Genomic DNA, 20,510 nt, shown 5'->3' on the forward strand with positions numbered 1-20,510 from the left:
TGACCAGACAGAGAGGGTTAGTTGAAAGCCAGAGAGAAGAGGGGTGTTTTTGTCAATTTTCTGAGGCATACTGTAATAGTGGTATCACAAACATATTGTTGAAAACAGTTCTGGAGTATCTCCTGGACAAAGGGATAGTTTTGAATGTGGGAAGGTCAACCAAGTTCACGGAGGAAGCTTTCTGATTTAAGAAGAAAAATTAGGTTTAAAAGATATTCTGAGGAGTTTCGAAGAAGGACAAGGATTTTTAGCTGGCATATTTGTCAAAAAGACAATAAAGAGGTTTAAGGATGGTTTGGATGTGGCCTAGAAGATCTGTACTACAAAGATGTCAACAGCTGAATTGTTGAGAATGTGTAATTTGTCAACGAGCAAAGCATTACAACAAGGTAGTTTGAGCAAATCGGGGATTGTATTTCAAGTCTCAGATCGTCTGAAGAGTAGAGGTCTTTTTTTATTGTGCTAAAGATAAAAACGTACCTTACACACAATAGAAAATACAAATATACAAATTAGCTGTGAGGGGCCCAAAGTGAGAAGCAGACACAAAGTTGTAACATTTTCAACAACAGACATCTTAATTAAAGAAAAGGGGTTGCATAAAGGCCTTTCTGTCCCTATCCTAAAGAGAGTTTCCCTTCCTAGGAAACCAAAACTAAACATCAGTCTGTGTCTCAGCTTCAAAATAATGCAAACAGCCCTTGTGTCCAAAACGTATCTGACCCTCACAAGAAAAACAAACAATCAAAGGTTTAAGTTAAGGGCCTGATTCATGGAATCGGGTGCAGAAAGGGTGCAAGGGCCACGCGCTGAGAAGAACTTCACGCGAGCCGTGGCGCAGAGAAATACTTGTGCAGCACGCATATTCATGGATTCCCAGAGGCATCACTTGCCGTCGCGCAACAAACAGCAAGCTGCATGAGAAATGCCCCCACCACGCTTCCACGGACACCAAAAAGCCATTGAAATGCCCAACACCGCGCGCATGCCTCTGTGCCATCCCAGGCCCAGCATACAGCCCCCCCCAGCTAAATCGTCCGAAAACACCCTGCTATCCCCGGGTGCACCACATCGAAAATGCATGCCCTCGACCGTAAGGCCAGCCCCTGCACCAGCCAAATCACGCGCCAACACCTCGCAATCCCCAGCCGCACCCCAGCGTAATCGTGCGAAAACACCCCGTCAACCCCAGCCGCACCCCATAGAAAACGCGTGCCCTTCCATGCAAGGCCAGCCCCTACACAGCCAAATCGCACGCAAACAGCTCGCTATCCTGGGCTGCACCCCAGCGTAATCGCGCTGAAACGCCTCGCTATCCCTGGGCACATCCCATAGAAAACTTGTGCCCTCCCACCCAAGGCCAGCCCCTACACCAGCCAAATAGCACGCAAACACCTTGCTATTCCCGGCCGCACCCCAGAGTAATCGCGTAAAAACACCCCGCTATCCCCGTTCACACCCGATAGAAAATGCGTGCCCACCCACGCAAAGCCAGCCTGTACACCAGCCAAATCGCGTATCAACACCTCGCAATCCCTGTCCGCACACCAGCCAAATAGCGCGCCAGCAACTCGCAATCCCCTGCATGTAGCCCCCTTCAGACGGGACACCCCACCCCATCACCTGCTGCCCCCCCTGCAGCCAGCCCCCTCTAGATGGGACACCCCACCCACAGCCCCATTACCCGTGACACCACCCTGCAGGCTGCCCCCTCCAGATGGGATACCCCAGTCCCATCACCTGTTGCCCCCCGCTTGCAGGCATCCCCCTCCAAATGGGACACCCCCACCCCAGTCCCATCACCTGTTGCCCCTCTTGCAGGCAGCCCCCTCCAGATGGGACACCCCAACCACTTGCAGGCAGCCCCTTCCAGATGGGACAACCCCAACCCAGCTCCCATTACCTGTGACACCACCCTGCAGGCAGCCCCCTCCAGATGGGACATCACCTGTATGCTGTACCCTGATATTGTGACACATCATCAATGCAACGATTGTGTGTTGTGCACCTTGACTGCTGTGTTGTGACATCAGCCAGAATATCCTCAGGAACATGTATCCTGCAAACCAAAATGAAATCATTCAGCGTGCCACATCCATGAGTGCAGCATCTGCTTACACACAATTGCTGGCCGTAAACATCTCCCAGCATACACATGTGATTGTGAAAGTGAGGCCCTGCTGCCCATGTGACAATGTCATCAATCCCCAGAGACCAAATTCTTAATAATGACACAAGCAAACATACCCTCAATGCGTGGCACAGGAAAAAAAACAATGGACAGGTGTCACACAGCCTGAGCCTCATTGAGCTGCTATTTTCAGAAGAGATTCCCTAACAAACACATCACAGGTCTGGGCATGTGTGAAGGGCATGGCAATCAGAGTGCACAGAGACAGCTGCATTGGTCAGCCACTATGGAATATGAAGAAATGCCACTGATGTATCCCAGTGCAAGAGTTTGAGAAACACCTGAGATAATGAATTCTGTAGAAACACATGCTGGTGAAGGGCAATGCACTACATGTGTGTTACACAGCATTAGTAAATCATGTGCCATTATCCTGAACATGTAACACTCCCACAGGCAGCCCACCCACCTACCTCCCAAAGACAATGAGGGCTAACACAGAGTGATGCAGCACATGTGAAAGGAAAGACCATTTGACAGTGCACACTCAAACTTCCACTTCACACACCAGCACCAGTCAGCCACATGTGTATACTGCCCTTTGCAATAAACCCTGCAATAATACACAAGCATGTAAGCAACCAGACACATCACTACCAATGGTCAGAATCAGGGCGACTAAATGGGCTTTTAAACAGCACACAGCAAAAGTAACTTCTACAAACAATCACTGCGAGTAAATAAATAAATATATTATACTGTAGAATTAATAGCACACAGACAGTAAACAAAAATCCAAAAGGTATCCATGAAAAAATATAAAAAAATAAGCATCTACATGTGTTAAAAAATCTGTACAATCCAAAAATCGAAAGAAAGGTCGATAAAGTCCGGTGAACATGAAAAGTCAAACACACAATAAAAAAAAATGTACAAAATAAGCACGGAGGATAGTCCAATTTGTCCACTCCAAAACAAACAAAAGGAAACTTACACCTACAGAACTATGTAAAAAAAAAGAAATGGAGTATTGTCCCAAATGTCATATTTTGTTTCCCTAGTCTGGTTGTGTTGTATGTTAATTTTTGTATTGCTTGCACTTGAGGTGTGCCATTAACTCCTCATGGACTACACGTGTGCAGTGGTGTACGTGCAGGCATGCCTAGTGAAGTCAACTATCATGTTTGCATGGGGTTGCACAGGATGGCATGTGCATGTAATTATAGGTTTGCTCTTCCGTAGCACGTGCTGTGTCAATGGTACTGCACAATGGCTGTTTTAATATGTTCTTCCATATTGTTCCAGTAATCCGTGATGTGGCGGTGACTGCTGTCCCGGATGGGACATCCTGCACCATTCGAAGTCCACGCTCCTCATGCCCTCCACCAGACACTGTCCTTAGGAAACACACTTATTGGTGAAGGTCATGTGGGATTTACACCATGCAGAGACAGTAATTGGGTAAGATTTTGCACTGTCTTGCATGTACAGCATGCTTCATTGTTGGGCATCGTTGCTGTATGTTTCGGTTGTCTTATGTGTCCTTTGCATGCTCACATGGTGTTATGGTAATTAGATTATAGCTCATATCACTATGTAACCTACCTATGTAGATACCTCAATGGGCGCACCTACTGTGCTGTGCAGCAAGTCATTGTACATCTGAAAACCAGGCCATTGACTCCTTGATCTGTCATTTCCTTGTTATTCACTCTCTGTGTCACTCTCACTTCTCCCTTTCTATGGTGTGGTACACTGTCCTCCTGTACAAATCTATATATATATGACCATTCACCCCTTGTCACCCTGTGTTGCTCCTGCACTCTGTGTTCTATGCATATTTTCTTTCTGTGATCAATTAAGATCATGTATGTACATGTAGTGTGTGCTGTTACTCTGCATTGCTTTCCATTTAGGTATAGCATCTCCTGATGGTGGGCATCGTAGCAAGGCAGGTGAGTTCCACGGACAGGTGAGTGCATGGCATTTACTGACACTTCGATGGTATTTGCATGGGAGCGGGGCACTGTGTGTGTTCCCCCTGGATTTATTTACCTTGGGCTCTATCACTATTGCTCGAGGGTGGCATAAATCACCCTTGGGGCGATTCCAATGATGGTTATGGCCATGTTAATCTGCTGGATTGCTGGGGCCAATGTTCACGGACTATGATGACTGTGCTTTCTAACTGTGTGTCTGGCTTTCATGGTTGTTTGTGAGTGTGTAGCATGGTCAACAGTTTGTGGACTGTGGCAGGTGCAGATGTTTGAGCCGAGTTGTGCCTCATTAAACTTTTATCAGGTCTAATGAGTGACACATCAGATCCCAATCAGGGTTTGTGGGATTAGGGATGTTTCTCATATTTGGGGGGACAAATTTATAGTTCAACTATTAGTGTGTGCTACAGAATGAATTGTGAATCCACAAACATGTTGCTATGTCGGATAGTATGTGGGCAATTTGATGTAACAGCACATCAGGTTTCGGATTGTTAGTGGCTTTTCTTCCTTTTCTCAGGCATGTGGGAACATGGTGTATGCAGCTTCTAGTGCAACACATCTGGGTGCATGGTGGTTTAGCATTGAAATAGATGCAGAATTACACCATTGGTAGCAGTGATAAGGAAGTCTACATTGACCATGGTCTGGTGGTTTACAGTGTACTTTTACCATTATTTAAATGTTTATGATTTTTTATATTTGCTTGGTGTTGTTGGCTTATGTCTACCTTTGCCACTCCATCAGTGTGCAGTAGTACTTTGTGCCATCAAGCAGGGTTCTGGCAGAGGAGCAAGGGGTGATTGGCTGATTGATTGTGAAGACATCCTTCACAGTACCTTTGGTATGCGCTCGCACCACATATGTCTTGCTAATAAACGTTACTGACTGGTCCAACTACTGACAGACTCTTCAAACACAACCCTCCGCCCGTCGGCACACCCAGACACTCACCATCATCATTATTCATTCTCCTCACTCACTCATGTCTCCCCTGAAGTGCTCAACCAAGTTGACAAGTACATGAAGGTGTCATCCCTATTGGTGTACAGCTGCTCCTACAGAACCATCATTGACAACATCTCCTCTAGGTCTAATGTTCTTGCTGATCTATGCATACTCTCCTTTACTGGTGTTTAGTCTCAATCCTCCAGCAGGCACTCACTTGTGCACAACATCGTTAATATGACATATGCAAAGCCTTCATGACCACCAGCATACTGGTGAATAACTTTATACACCTTCTAGGAGAAACTGCTAGCAAAGTTGGTCCACACATAAATGTACGCCCATTAGGGCATTCTTGGGGATGTACGTCAACACCAGTGTGCATTAAAACAGTCCTGAGCAACAGACACTGGTGTCACATGATGAATGGTGCCATCCCTCCATTCATAATGCCCTGCTGTCCTCATCATCCTTGATGTGTCATTTGCTTTTCACACAGTGATGCATTCCATCCTCATTTTGATGATCCATGAACGGACAGAGGACTTGCTTATGTCATTCCAGAAAATCTTTTCTTTCAAAACCCCATACTGTGTCCTTTCTTCTAGCCTACTTCAGCACCCACCTGTGGCATCATGCAGGTGTCCATTCCTTTTCCATGCATTTTTGACATATACCTTTGCCTGCTGCAACCCATATTTGAAACATTGTCCTAATGATTAATGTGCTATGATGAGGAAAGAGTACTGTGTACTGTTCAGCACAGTTCAAGTAACACACTGGCACCCTTATTCCCCATGTCTGCCACACAGCCACCCTTGACTGGTGTCCTCAAAATGACCTTGGCTTGTGCGCCATTTATGAATTTGCATGTCCCAATTTTACTCCACTGCAGCCTACTTCTGCCACAGTCATTCCTACATGTTTTCACTTCCTGCACACTCATCCCAAGGCAGGAATGTTGCATTAATATTCAACTATACCCTTCCATTATTGCCACATATTTGTGTGATTGTGAAGGAGTCCGACTTGCAGGTCATGATGCACACAGTTAATGTACACTTCCACAACATCAAGCAGAGGTGCAATGTTGCATGTGCTGTGGGACTCTCCAGGCTACATTACTGCAACATCAAACTCATGAGTGTTCCTTGTTGTACCCTGCAACACCTACAGTTTAGCCAGATTATGTATGCGTGACTCGTCAATTGACTCAGGGCCAGGACTAACGTCTATGCTTGTGATGCTCACAGACTCTGCACGTATGACATTGTGATACCTGGATATCATCCACAGTTGTTCTCCCTGCACTAATCCCAACCTTTAGCCTTAACAAGATCATCTGTACACTTGCATGTTGTGTACACTGACACAGCATTGTGGCCTTGCCCCCCCTTCAATTGATTGTCATGATTTCTTGGAAGTATTGATTGTCTGATCTTTGTTAGTGAATGACTGTGTACAATCATCTGTCCCCATCAGGTTCGCCATGTGTGCACTTAGAAATGTATTTGAATATTAGATGTATGACTGAGCTATGCGCAACAGATTTGTTCATTGCTAATGTGCTTCCATGACTGTGTGGAGTGCAATGGCCCGATAATACGCATGTGGATATCCAGACATTGATATTGTTCGGAGGGTGTCACAATTTTTGAATTTCTTTTTACATTTTTACCATATGTGCTGTATTCACCGTTTCATGCGGCATGTGAAGTGTGCATTGTGGATGTGACAACGTGTAATGATTGTGGATGTGTTGCATGCACATTTGCTGCATGTCATGGATGTGTGCAGGCAGCGTGTGATGAATTTCTGGGGGTGTGTGTGTGTATTGTGTGTTTGTATAGCATGCAGTGTACAGGTGTTTTGGTATGTGTGCAGGGACACACGTTACTGTCTGTATTTTTACTTGTGGTTTGCATGTGTTTCAGTTCACTGAGGGGTGCCCGTGTGTTTTGAACTTTTTTTTATGCATGTTGTGTTACATGACAATGTTTCATGTTTTTCTTTGTCTGCAGATCCTTACGTCTGGTAAGGATAGGTGTTTCATGTGCAAATTGGAGTGTGAACTGCATGTGAGGTGTACAGGTAAGATGTTCTTTTACATTGAGCGTTAGGTAAGGTTAGAGTTTTACCAGGCATGTTAGTTGTTGGCATCCACAAATGCTGCTTGTGTACATTACTATGCGTATGGTGTACAGGGTTCAGGGATTAAGCTATGGTGTGGGTTAACTCATTACTTTCTGCCCACCTATCACACGTGCACAACTAAAGCTTTCAATCTTCTATGGCTCTGTCTAACAGTGCCGCTAAACAGGGATGTTAGCTATCCGCGTGGTGAATCTACCTGTACTTGGCTGACTTTGCACGTGTGATAGGCATTTTCACCTCTAGATTGAAGTGTGATGTTGATGACACAGTACTTTATTTCATGCTACCCTCAGCAGCATCATCTTCATCACGCATATCCGACTGTACATGATTCATTCATGGTTTGCTCAAAATAATCTCTGCCTTGACGCCAGCAGTACTGGGTTCATTTGCATTGTGGCCCCAGAATCAGCTTTCCAACTTTCTCTATGGTCATACTCGCTTGGCGTACAGCCACAACCACCTGCACAGATGTTAATTATTGTGGTCACGTTTGCCTCAATTCTCTCCTTCTCATGTCCCATTTTAGTAATCTCTTGGGATTACAACTATTGATGCACCTCCTCTGAGGTACTGCACCTGTTCTTACTTTCCACCAGCAGGTCACTGTCTCCACACTCCACAGGCCGGATTTTTGGCAGGCTACACTACTGCTACTGCCCATTGCACAAACTCCATGCTTCTAATCCACACCCTGTGCAATACATTCGGGACAAGACCGCAAGTATTATGCTTGACGTCAAGGCCAGGGACCACATCTGTATACCGCTGATTGTCCTCCACTGGCTGCCATGGCAGAAAGCGTAGAGTCATAGGAATTATGCATTGTACAAAGGGATTTATTTTTTAAAAAAATATTTTAACCTCTTTATTTTAATTTTAGAAAAAAAGTCCACAAAATAATAAGAAACATTATACATTAGGTTAATAAATCAATACTAAGTCATCAGAACCATACATTTGTAATCAGTATAACACTAAATGCAAAACAACTGCATAAACAATAAGAAGAATATTCTCAAAGGTTTAGAATGACAAATAAACCTTTGATAAAATACCAATAATACACACACCAACACAAGACACAACAAAACATCAACCCCCCCAACCCACCCCAACTTAATACAATTAAACATAAGCAAAACTAACTCAGGTCAAATATTAAGCATATAATTCATTAAAAACACTCCATTGTTCATTATACACTTAATCTCTATGCAATTTACTAAATTTGATCTTCTCAAAACGGGAAAGGAGCTGCACATGCAATAGCCACTCTTCAACACATGGCTTTTTCCTTGTTCTCCAGACACGCAAGAATTGTCTAGTGGCCACCAGAAGCACTGTAGTAACCCAACTCAACATCACATAGTCCAAATGTCGAACACAACTTGGGGACTTCAAAAGTACAGCCAAAAGTACAGCCAAAGGTGATCTTGGAGAAGTAATATTCCACACCATGTCAACCCTATCTAAAACAGCATTCCAAAAACCATTTACCTTTGTACAATTCCACAACATATGTAACATGGTACCCTTTTCCTTCAAACAACCCCAACACTTATCACTATCACTCTGTCCAAATCTATTCATTCTATCTGGAGTCCAGAAAAGACGCCCTAAAATCCTCTGTTGAATGTAACGTAAATTCAGGTCTACTTTCGCTTTAATTGGAACTTTCCATATATTTTCCCATTCCTTCAAAGATTAATTGACTCCTAACTCATTAGACCATGCAAGTCTCAGATTATCCCAAGAATTAATTGAATGGTTCTCAACCCGGAAAAGTCTAAAAAAACTGGACACTTTATGGGGAGCAGCCACAATAAAATCACATCTCTCAGGTCCCTGAAACAGAGGAGTGTTTATCATTTTTCATCTTTCAACTAACAATGCTTTTAACAAATTATACCTCCTTTCTCCCCGTTTCTGTAAACCAAACTTCCTTTGTAGGAATTCAAAAGTTTGCATCTTCCCATCACCATCACACCAAATATCTTCTACCAGTAATATGCCTCTGTTGATCCAACTCCTCCAACACAACATCTTATTATCAATTTGTAAGCCTAGATTCTGCCAGATGGAAGCCTCCCTGTACATAAACAATCCCTATCCACCAATCAATATCAATGAAGTGACAGCATCTTTAGTGGCTAACAATGCTTGCAAATATGCAACTTGCCTGGGTACCCTACCGAAAGAATACAGACTTAATGAGGAACGGTCGCATCATATACTCTTCAATCCAGGCCCAAAGTGGAATCTCCAACTCATTCCTAGAAAAATAAGCAACCGATTTTTTTGCCAACAAGCCTTTACAGTAATTGTCAAGATTTGGATAACCAAACCCCCCATCATGAACACTTCGAATCATTAGATATCTTGGTATCTTAGGTCTTTTCCTAATACCCCACAAAAACCCATGAACAACTTTATCTACGCGACCCAGAACATTTTTGGTGAATTTTAATGGAAGTGACTGGATGATGTATAGAACCGTAGGTAAGAGAACCATCTTGATGGCGTTAACCTTAGCCCAAGCACACAAGGAAAGCCTCTCCCACTTACGGATATCCCGCCAAAGAGTTTCTATGACTCTATCTACATTAAATCCCACCATTCCTCTTAAATCCCTAATGAGATATACCCCTAGATATTTCACACATTAATTTTCCCATTTACAGTTCCAGTCCATCAACTGATTACGCACAGGTGTATTCCTAACCGGAAATACCACTGTTTTCTCCCAGCTTATTTTGTAACCCGAGAGGCTGCCGACCTCCTCAACCATATCTTTGTGAGGCCTGCTTACTACCTATCTGCTAATATTCATACCTCAATGCTGTCCCTCCAGAGCCATTTCATCGACCTTCTTCAGGTGAGCCAGTTCTTGATGCAGATTTTTTGCAAGGGATCTTTATCGTTAGCAGGGACCAACCTCTGGGATACCCATCCTGCCAACCTCTGTTTGGGGATTCATATCCTTAAGTTCCATGAACTACTCATGTGTTTCATCTTGTACTCTTCCTTCTCTCTCACTCTTCCCTGCTAAGCGATCCCTCTGCTCTCTCACTCTCTCCATTCTTTTTGTCCTTGCTGCTTGATGACTGTCTGCTTGATGTTCCACAAGGTCTCACACGCCCCTGTCACCCCCATCAATTTTTGTCATCATCACTGCACTTGGGCAATGACCGGAGATAGTTGCATCTCTCTGCACTTACCCGAACATCCACTGACTGGTTGCACTTGAAACACCTCTGAACTTGTTACCACCCTCCAAATACCACACCCCTCTAAACATCTGTGCAATTGCTCCTTCTGATTTCACCATGCAGGTACAGTGTCTGTCTGTTCCACCCTGTCCTCAGTCCCTGCATGGTGGCACATTCCTGCACTTGATGAAACTGACACTGTCATCAAACATAATCACTGTTGGCACCACTGTTGATTATGTGACATGCACAGAGGCGGACATGAGTGACTATTATGGTTTCAGTGATTCTAGGACTCTGTACAAGTGTTCTTTTTTACCCCTTGTTCCATACATCCTTGAGCTTTTTCAGAAACTTGCCTTGTGCATCAGTCATTTCGGTGGATCCTTTTACATGACGTGCCATACCGTGACACAGTATGATGTTAATTTTATATGATATATTGGATGGGTTGAGTGAATGTAAAGTTTTGCATGTTGCTAGTGGTGTCATTGTGTTACTTGTGGTGGTAAGAGAGGAATGTCTTAAGTTGTAAGGGATGCACACAATTTAACACTTCCAGGGGCACATTCTCAGGGTGGTTTGTGGACACTGTTGATTGGCCCATTGGCATCATTGAATGGCACATGAAATGTGGCATGGTCGTGTGCACTCCGCAGGGGATGGGGTTTAGGTGAAAGAAGTAGCCACAAGCTGGGTACGGGCAGCTTCTCCACATGCCCTTTGGCCAGCCATACGCAAGCGGTATGCCTGTGGATGTGGGGGCACCACCATGTCCACGGCTTGTTGCAACATTGTGCAGGACGCATGCAGACACAATGATCCTGCACACTAGTGGTGGTGTATATAGCAACTCACCACCAGAGTGGTCAAGGGAGCGGAAACGTGACTTCAGCACTCCGAACGTGCGCTCCACTATGGCCAGAGTTGCAATATGGGCTGTGTTGTATCTTACCTGGGCCGGTGTGGCGGGGTTCCTTATTGGCGTCATCATGTCGGTGCTCAGAGGGTAGGCACTGGCCCCTGGAGAGGTGAGAATGTTTGGCATTGGGGTCTATTTGTCTGCGTCTGACATGCATGTATGTGCATGGCCATTTATACTCAGCAATGAGCCATGTGTTGCCATGCCTCCCAGCTTCCGGGGCCCGGTGTAGGGGTGACATTCTGAATATGAAACTATCATGGGTGGACCCTGGATAGTTAGCATATACAGAAGTAATGATGCTGTTGGTATGTAAGGTCATCTTCCCAATCCATGACCAGGTCTAAGATGATATGAGGTGGAAACCTATCCTTGCGACAGACATGGTCATCAGGCATCCCAAAGAAAGCTGGTCCTTGGTAGAAAAATCCGGGCCCTGGCCATCCTCCTCCTCCTGCAGTGTCCCACGATCACTGCTTCGACTAATGATACATTCATTGTAGCTGTATATGTGCGTTTGTTGATGGCGCTGGATTTTTATGCATTTGTTTTTGTGCGCATTGACATTTACGCCAGCTATCACGTGGTGTACGTGTTTCAGGATTTGCACATATTTTCTAGTGTGCCGGCGAGCTCTGTTCAATTCCATGAATGTATTTAGCGCGCGTATGGGCTTTGTGAGGATTTTACTGTGGGACTTCCCTCGTAACGCCAACATTTTCGCTTGTTGTTCCCCATTCCACGTGTTCCGCCCCCTTTTTAGGTGACTGCGCAGACACGGGTGGGCCTTCGCTTGGAGTCTCGCGCAAGGCATTCGTGGTGTTGCAGTTACGCGTTGGACCGGCACGGATTCCTCGCAAGTCCGAGGTAAGCCCCGTGCATTGTGTTCCATGAATTGACAAACGGGCGCTTGCGCACAATTTCGCACGCAAGTACCCTATTTGTTGCACAAATAATTCCATCAATCAGGCCCTTATTGTCTCGGTTTTGATTTAGCAAAACGTGTGAAAAAAATCAAATATAAAAATTGAACAAACAATCCTTGAATCCAGGAGATGGTTCCCTTCCCCTGGATTGTTGCAGGTAGAATGGTGACAGTGTCCTTTTCAAACAATGCTTCCTTAAGAGTAGCAGAAATGTCTCTTTCATACAACACTTTCTTGGAGATGGCAAAAAGTGTCTTTTGAAGAAAAAGTGTCTCTTTTGCACAACAACTTTTCAAGAATGGCGAAAGTGTATTTTCAAACAATTATTCCTCAAGATTGGCAGAAATGTTTCTGTCAACCAACACTTTCTTGAGGAAGGTTTCCTGGTATTCTCCCCTGCCAGGAATCCCTCTGGGTTTTGGAGATCCCCTGGTATACCCCCCTGCCAGGTATCCTTTTCCCAAAGGCTCACTGCCTGATGCGCTTCTTTAACTAGGAATTCCTACAATATTCTCTTTTAGTATAACACAGTTGTGCTCCTTCACTGTTGATGCTTCATTGACTTTAGATACTTCTTATTCCAACTTCCCCATATTGACATCTCATAATTGGACACTTGTTCAAGTTCTGTCAAATTCTTCACTGGTATTAATTTGCTTGTGGCAATGCTTGTTCCAATTTTCCCCAAATTGACATCTCATATATGCAGACATGTACACATTTTGGGGGTAATTCATGGATTATTTGTGCTGAATAAAATGGGATTTGTGTGCCATTCTGCCCGCAGATCCCCATTTGTTAAACAGGGATTTGCGGGCAGAATGGCGCACAAATCCATTTTTTTCAGCGCAATTAATCCATGAATTACCCCCTTTGCCTTTCAACTTATTCATTAATGTCAATTTGCTGGTGATAACATTGACCCCAACTTTCCCCATATTTACTTCTCTTATACCAGTATTTGTGTAAATTCTGGCTTTCTAAGTTACTTGGTCGGCATTCAAAATAAGTGTTCAATTGTTCATATGCCTTTTGGCACGCCCTGGGGCCCCCAACACCAGACTCAGCAGTGTTTGATGGCATTTCAGAATTACAGCACGTTGATGCAGCAAAGTTTTTTTCTCTCTGGGAAAGCTTCCCTTGCTTTGAAGACCCTCAATTCAGAGCCGGTCTTCCAGAAGTCTCTCCAAGGCATCCACTATGCCTCTCCCGGTATAATGCCTCTTCGGTAAATTAGGTTCCCAAGTGGTTGCTTGGAAGTACTTGCCTCTCTTTACACATTCCGTTTCCCTGCGTCTGCTTCTGACTTCAGTTCTGCTGCCCTCTTCGCCCGCACTGCATCTCTCTCCTCCACCTCCCCTTCTCAATTGCAGGTGTTCAACATGTTTAAATGTCCCGCGCAGCTGATTTCCATTATAACATCTAGTTTGCACGTTTAGCTTGGGGATTCCTTCAATCCAAATGGCCTCCTTGTTGCTCTTCCTCATCTCAGTACTTGAGGCTTTATGGGAGTTGGAGTACATATGAATTTAGGATCTTTTAAAGTTATGTTGTTTTGGACCTTTTCTTAAATCAAAACCATTAGCGACAGGAGATGTTAAGTGAGTATTATGTGTATATGAGGTATGAATAGTGTTCTGTTCAGATTGTTTTGCGCAAACGATTTTTTGGATCTTATAAGGAGAGGGACTTGGAAAATGACAAGCCATTAAGAATTCAGGAATTACGAGGTCTTCATCTGTGGGAGGGGAAGAATACCTTGTCTCTCCCAATGGGGTCATCACATCTCCCACGACAGCCTTCTCCTCCCATGTGATCTTCCCTCATTATACCAACCCCATGGTCAGGATCAGGCAGTGGAAGCCGACCCCTGGCCACATGGGAGGAGATTTCTGGCTGGGAGCCAGTGATGACTCCACAGGATTCATCACATAGCATACTTATAATCTAATAGAGACGTTGTATACAGCATAGTGCATACAATCACAATAAATACAATTCTTAAATTACATCAATTCACATCAAGTGTCTTACCATGTCTTAATAAGAAAGGGCGTTTAGAATCTCCATAAATGTATGCAATTTCTGCTCCATAAAAAGATCCCATGCCTTGTTTAGATGTGACCTATCGAATTCATGACTATAAGTTATCAGAAAAGTAGGTCTGATTGTAGTGAGACTGTCACAATCCACTAATAGATGCTTTGTAGTTTCAAGTTCATGCCTTGTTTAGATGTGACCAATCGACTTCATGACTATAAGTTATCAGAAAAGTAGGTCTGATTGTAGTGAGACTGTCACAATCCACTAATAGATGCTTTGTAGTTTCAAGTTCAGCCTCTCCACATAATCTACACAGTCTTTCATTTAGTGAAATGCCCATTCTCAACCCTACAATCGCCAATAAAACTAGTATGGAATTTATATTCTGAAGATTAAATTCAAGGCGCACACACTCATTAGGCGAAGACCTAGGCAATCTCAGCAATTATTTCAGCGTTTTCCCTTCTAATTTATTCAAAAGTGAGCTGTAAATTTCAGCCCTATATAGAATAGAGGAAAGTATTTTGGCACGATACACTGTTAAAATGGTCTCTAATTTCTGACCTCCTTGTTTACCCGCACATTTATTTAAAGCCCCTGTTTCCTGTGTAGTCCTAGAGCATACCATCTGCCAATGCGCCATCCATTTCAATTTATCCACAATCACCCCCAAATATCCATTGACACCTGCTCTATTTCATTATTATTTAGGGTTCACAGTACTTCTTATACTTTGCACGGTAGTCATATAAGCCATAGTTTTTGCTTTATCAAGATTTTAAAGCCATTCTGCTTCAAATATTCCCCTAGCGCATTTAACTACACTTTAAGCCCTTTAGGGGTATAGTAGAGTAGAAGCAGGTTGTCAGCATATCCAAGCCAAGAGATTGTGCTGGCGCAGCACTTACTCGACGTTTTTCAGGCAGAGCTAATACTGTCTAGAGATCCACTAAATATTCATTAAGTCGTCTAGGGGCCAATATATGTTAACAAGTTGTCTAATGTACTCAATTTTTTGCTAAATCCTGTTTGATTACAAGGTATATTATTATGTGCATCGAGATCATTTGAAAGTACTCTGGAAAATATTTTAGAAGGTATTTCAAGGATGGCCAGAAGTCGATAATTACCTGCTGCCCTTCTTATGTATTGGGACAATACTGCAATACTGAAACTGAAACTGTGCTGGTCACCTGGCTACCCTCTGGTCGCGAGCCAAGGTCCCCTCCCGTGCCAGTTGAAAAACCTGCACTGCCTCCCTGGCAACCCCCGCACTTTGGGGCTGTTTTCTGCATCCCTACAGCCCCCCACCAGCACTTGACACCCAATGTCTGCACTTACCCTTGCACTTGCCACCGCTGGCCGCACTTCTTACTTATTGCTTTTATTTATTCTACTTATTTTTACTGTCAATCCCATGTACTGCACTGCCCCCTTGCCCCCCTTCCCCTGCACTTGCACGATCTCAATGTCACCTGGCCTAGTACAATCGTTGTGTCTGTCTTCCATCTGTTACCCCCTCCCTTGCCTCGTAGCGCCTTGAAACACCTGTGTATAGGCGCATTATGAATGTCTTATCATATCATATCATATATCTGTCCACGAAGAAAGGTAAAAAACCAGTCTGGCTAATGCTTGTAAACAGCTGCTGAAGTGCCTCCACCCATAGGCCAGTGTACATTCTAAGCAGAGTGTTACATGAGTCATCCGGAGCAACTGCCCTAGATGTATTCAATTTTAACCCAAAAACTCAAATGAGCTATCGTCGTAACAGCGGCGTACCAAATTTTGTAATTAGAGCCATCATATACAATTACATATACATACATGCATACATACCTGGAGGAGTGGTAATCTCAGTGCAACAGTAATGTACAACCAGTATTCTTTCTTACAAAACAGGGGCAGTGGACTCTCTGGGCATCAGCAGTGTGGGTTCAGACCATCAAGAAGACTAATGTTTGTGGAAGGGGAGAGGAGAAGAGAAGAGAAGACCAAGTTGATCCCATGTTCAAACAAACGGGAAGGCGCATGGGCGAATTGAGAGAGGCCACATTGTGGCACCCGCCAATAGAGATAATATTTTGGGCCTAACTGTTGAGAACAAAAGACTGTTAATGGAAATATTTAAGGAAATAGTGATTAATATTACTGGGGAGGAATATATTATCACAAGGACAGTGATGAGTGCCTCAAACAAAGGGAAGGTGGTGTCAATGGCTTGGCGCAAACTAGCTCTTACTTGACTCTTAATGAAGCAGAAGGGCAAAGGCATTCCTAGGGACCCAGCACACCCAGCATTTCCAGACGCAATGAAAATGTCGCATAACGCTTCCCTAAGCAAAGCCGGAGCGAACCGGCAGTGCAACGGAAGTCAGGGCAGTCCGGGTTGCCCAGGGTTTTGCTACAGAGAGGCTACACTGGTAGTGTTGAGATGGAGCGAAACAGAGTCTCTGAACCATGGAGACACCCGAAAAGATGGCCCTTTTACCGCAACCTTCATAGCATGTCTCCTTACAGGAACTAAATAGCGAATGACCAAAGCCTAGTATTGAGATAGTCAGAAGATAGTACTCAGACTTGAGGTGAAAGGGGAGGTAAGGAGAGAGGTTCGACAAGGACAGTGAAACAACATCACAACTGATACAGGTTTTATGAGTCCACCTGTGTTCATAATGAACAAACTGTTTGAATTTTTTAAACTTGTTTAAAAGCTTCTTCATGTTCTTACCATCGTCGTTTCAAGTGTTTCCTTAATAGACAAATCTGCAATTATTTGTTGCAGTATACAGTTAAAATAATATGAAGTTTGTGGGAGTCATTCACTTCTACGTAGATTCAGATCGATCATCAATCCAACTACTGAACACATTCTACAAGCTTTTTGCCAGGATCATTCGCTGAGATTTTACCATTTGAGTGGCTGCTCACTGAGCCAAACAGTCAATTAATGACACTATAACTATTGTCCAACAGGTGGTTAATAATCAGAGCATTGCTCACAGACTCGCTAAATCAACGGGAGGATGGGGGATCTTAATGATCCTGCTGGTTAATAAAGCCTGCAAGCAATGTTTGTTGGATTATTTGAGCAACAGAGACATTTTAATATTCCTTTGGATTATATGATCTAGTCCGAAATGACTGGCACTGGGATTAGATCCTGCTTTGGGTTGTATGTCCACTATGTGGGATACAGCCTAAGGACTGTGGTTTCACTGGGTCCACATTTTGCTTATTTTACCACAAGAACTGGACCTGCTGGACCTGTCCAGCTCTTTTGTTTATTTACTGTTTACGCTGTTTAGGGTATTTTAAACTCCATTAAAGTTTGTAGCAGTTTGTAATTAATATAAGTGGCTGCCCTTGTTTGTAATTATGTAAAAGAGAAAAGCTAGGACTTCTCTGTCCCTGGGTCTGATCTCTAAACAAACAGTAACTCTCACGGCACCAATTAAAGAAGGTCATTAATTGATGGATTAGATTAAGAAGCTTCTTGATAATATTGACTGTGATTCCTCTTTGGGCCCTAACTGCAAGTCAGGTGTGGGGAAGAGGAACATAGGCTCCATCCTTAAATACCTAAAGCCACGTTCATCTCATAATGAGATTATCCAACATGAAGCACACTGCCAGCTCTGATGCCACAGTCATTAATATAAAGAGCAGCGGGGAATGGGTGGGTCCTCAAAGTTGGAGCAATCAAGGAAGGACCATCAAGTGGGTAGAAGACATTTAAAAATTCCAGCTGAAATTCTCTACCAGTGAATAACATACTCCTAAACCAGCATTATTAGGCACACAAATCTGCTATTATTCCAACTAGGGAGCCCTTGGTAAATTAATCGGTTCCGACAAGCAATAGGTTTTCAGTGTTATCTACTTTGTCTATGGATACCAAGAATAATGATACTTCTGGACAGGTTGCCCCTGTAATTATGAACAAGAAGCAATCACATCTCGTTTGCAGGTCCAACACTGGGGGGAAGTATATGCTACTCTGATGCCTCGAATTGTCTCAAATCTACAAACCATTCAAGAGGTACCCAGACTTCTGCTGATGTTATATGTCCAACATTTTTTTGGAACAGTTTGAGATGTTAATGTCTGAGATTTGTAATTTAAAAGAGGCAATGAATTCTGTAAAATGAATTATAATTGAGATTAAAACTATATGTAAAGGTGATCTACTACTCACAACCAAAAAGCTCTCATCACATAATACAGGGATTTTATATCGAGAGCCAGCTATACCCTTCAGCGCCTCCATTTCAAAGTCATGACAAACACAAATGACAACTCCGGCAAACCTAGGTATTTGTGTTTGGGAGCAAGCAAATGAATGCCTCTGTGGATGATAGTTTGATTGATTCTATCAGCACATGTGCACTACGCTAAATCTAATTCTCCAAAAACAGTGTTTTGCACTGCTATGCTCCTTATTATCACTCCAACACTGAACCCCCCACAAAAAATACCTTGATACTGCTTTTTTATAGAAAACACAAATCTGATTTGGAAGAATGGCAGATTGGAAGGCAGGTTTCATTCAAAGGCCATCTACCAGGCATTTCCTATCTCTTCTACAACATGCCTCTGCTCTAACACTATCGATTGAAAATGCAGAGTTGTTCACTTGCCCTACTGTAGTTGCCTTAAGGCTCTGCTACTAGATAGTCACTCTGCAGGTCGGCGTTGTTTATTTGGAAGCAATCCAGCACAAACAGTAAGATTTTTAGATCAAGGAAAATACATTCTTTTCTCAATAGAGGGCTTTAATCCGTTGAGCAATGATCCTGCCACTCAACTGTGGGCCAGGCCCATGAAACAAGATCCAGCTGGCAGCCACAGGACTATGTTTTAATGTAGATTGTGAAACCTGCCCCTACATAATGGGCCATTAAATCACTTTCATCATTACACAAAAAGGCACTGCTGTTGAAAACTCACATATGCAAAAGAACTTATAAAATATTCTTACCAATCGTGCAGCACTCACGTTTGAAATATCAGAGGGGTCCATTTCGCTTAGTTGAGGTTCACTGCTCTTCAGGCCCTCTTCCTTATGAGGGGCTAGGGGATCCGGATCAATGTCTATGTCTTTGGAAGTGCATACAGGATCTACGAGAACTATGGGAATTTCGGAGCTTGGTATGGCAGAACTGTCTTGCAAGAATATATTATGTCCAAAGTCATCAGACAATTGATGTACTGGAAACTAAAATCAAATATTAACAAATAATCAGAGACAAGGCATACCCAAAAAAATGAATAATTGTTACAAAAGGTCAACGTTAAAAGTTGCAAAAAAAGATATGCAGCTTAGATTACAATGCAGCTATTCATCACAATACTGGCATTTAAAAAATAATTCAACATTTCAAACAAAACTGCTATTTATATACCAAAACTAAATTAAAACCTTGCTTTGCATATGGTTTCGCAGCCAGCAATCACAAGTTCAAATCATAAAAGACTGACCCAACCCTTCATTGTTTTGAGGTTGTGAACAGCTTGTGTATGGCCGGTCAGATGATGTGGCCATCGACGGGCGTGAGGATGATGTGTGATTCACAGAGGTATTAAGCCATTTCTCATCACAGGATTTCCCTTCTGGGAGGATGATCTCCCTTGAGGCTTTTTGCCTTAGAAGAAGATGGTGCAGATGTTTTAACTGAAGTAGCTCTATGGTTTTGAGGAGCATGCTTTTCATGGGTCCTAGAATGCAAAGAGGCAGAGGTTGTTCTAGTAAACTACTCTCCTGAGTAGATACCTCTACTTTCCTCCAGAAACAACAGAAGCCCCCTGTGCTTGTATTAATGTGTTTATGTGTGAAAGCATGGTAGTTTTCACACGCCTCGGATTTGTGAGGGTACAGATCATTAACAAAATCCTGATGTGCGTTCCTAATGAAAACGTTTTTCTTCCCACATCTACTACATACCGTAAATGGGTACTTTTCTCCCATCTTACCTTCTTCTGACATGGTCCTGCAGAGGTGTCAAAATACAATGTTTTCTAAACCCAGAAAGCAGTTTTTGCAAAACAAAGTCTTTCAGAAGAAGCAGAAGTCATGCCGTAACAGAGTAACAGGAAAAACCTTCCAAAAAGTAAATAAAAGGGTTGAATAAACCAAAGGGAAGTTCAGTAAGCTGGGGAGGACTCTTTTTCAGGAAC

At 43.3% G+C, this 20,510-nt stretch overlaps 1 protein-coding gene across 5 annotated transcripts in view; it reads right to left on the reverse strand.

Annotated features, from left to right (window-relative positions):
* The window catches only part of SCAPER (S-phase cyclin A associated protein in the ER), a 4,210,252-nt gene that overhangs the window by 2,956,341 nt on the left and 1,233,401 nt on the right, over window positions 1-20,510 (reverse strand). For 3 of the 5 annotated variants that reach the window (XM_069624454.1, XM_069624452.1, XM_069624451.1), the window contains exon 9: window positions 19,315-19,551. In XM_069624454.1, the coding sequence (XP_069480555.1) occupies window positions 19,315-19,551 (237 nt within the window). The remainder of the gene's footprint in view (window positions 1-19,314; window positions 19,552-20,510) is intronic. The other 2 variants (XM_069624455.1, XM_069624453.1) reach the window with 1 other exon arrangement.

This window comes from Ambystoma mexicanum, chromosome 11, assembly GCF_040938575.1.
Source record: "Ambystoma mexicanum isolate Mex_15411 chromosome 11, UKY_AmexF1_1, whole genome shotgun sequence".
In the NCBI taxonomy this organism is placed as follows: domain Eukaryota; kingdom Metazoa; phylum Chordata; class Amphibia; order Caudata; family Ambystomatidae; genus Ambystoma; species Ambystoma mexicanum.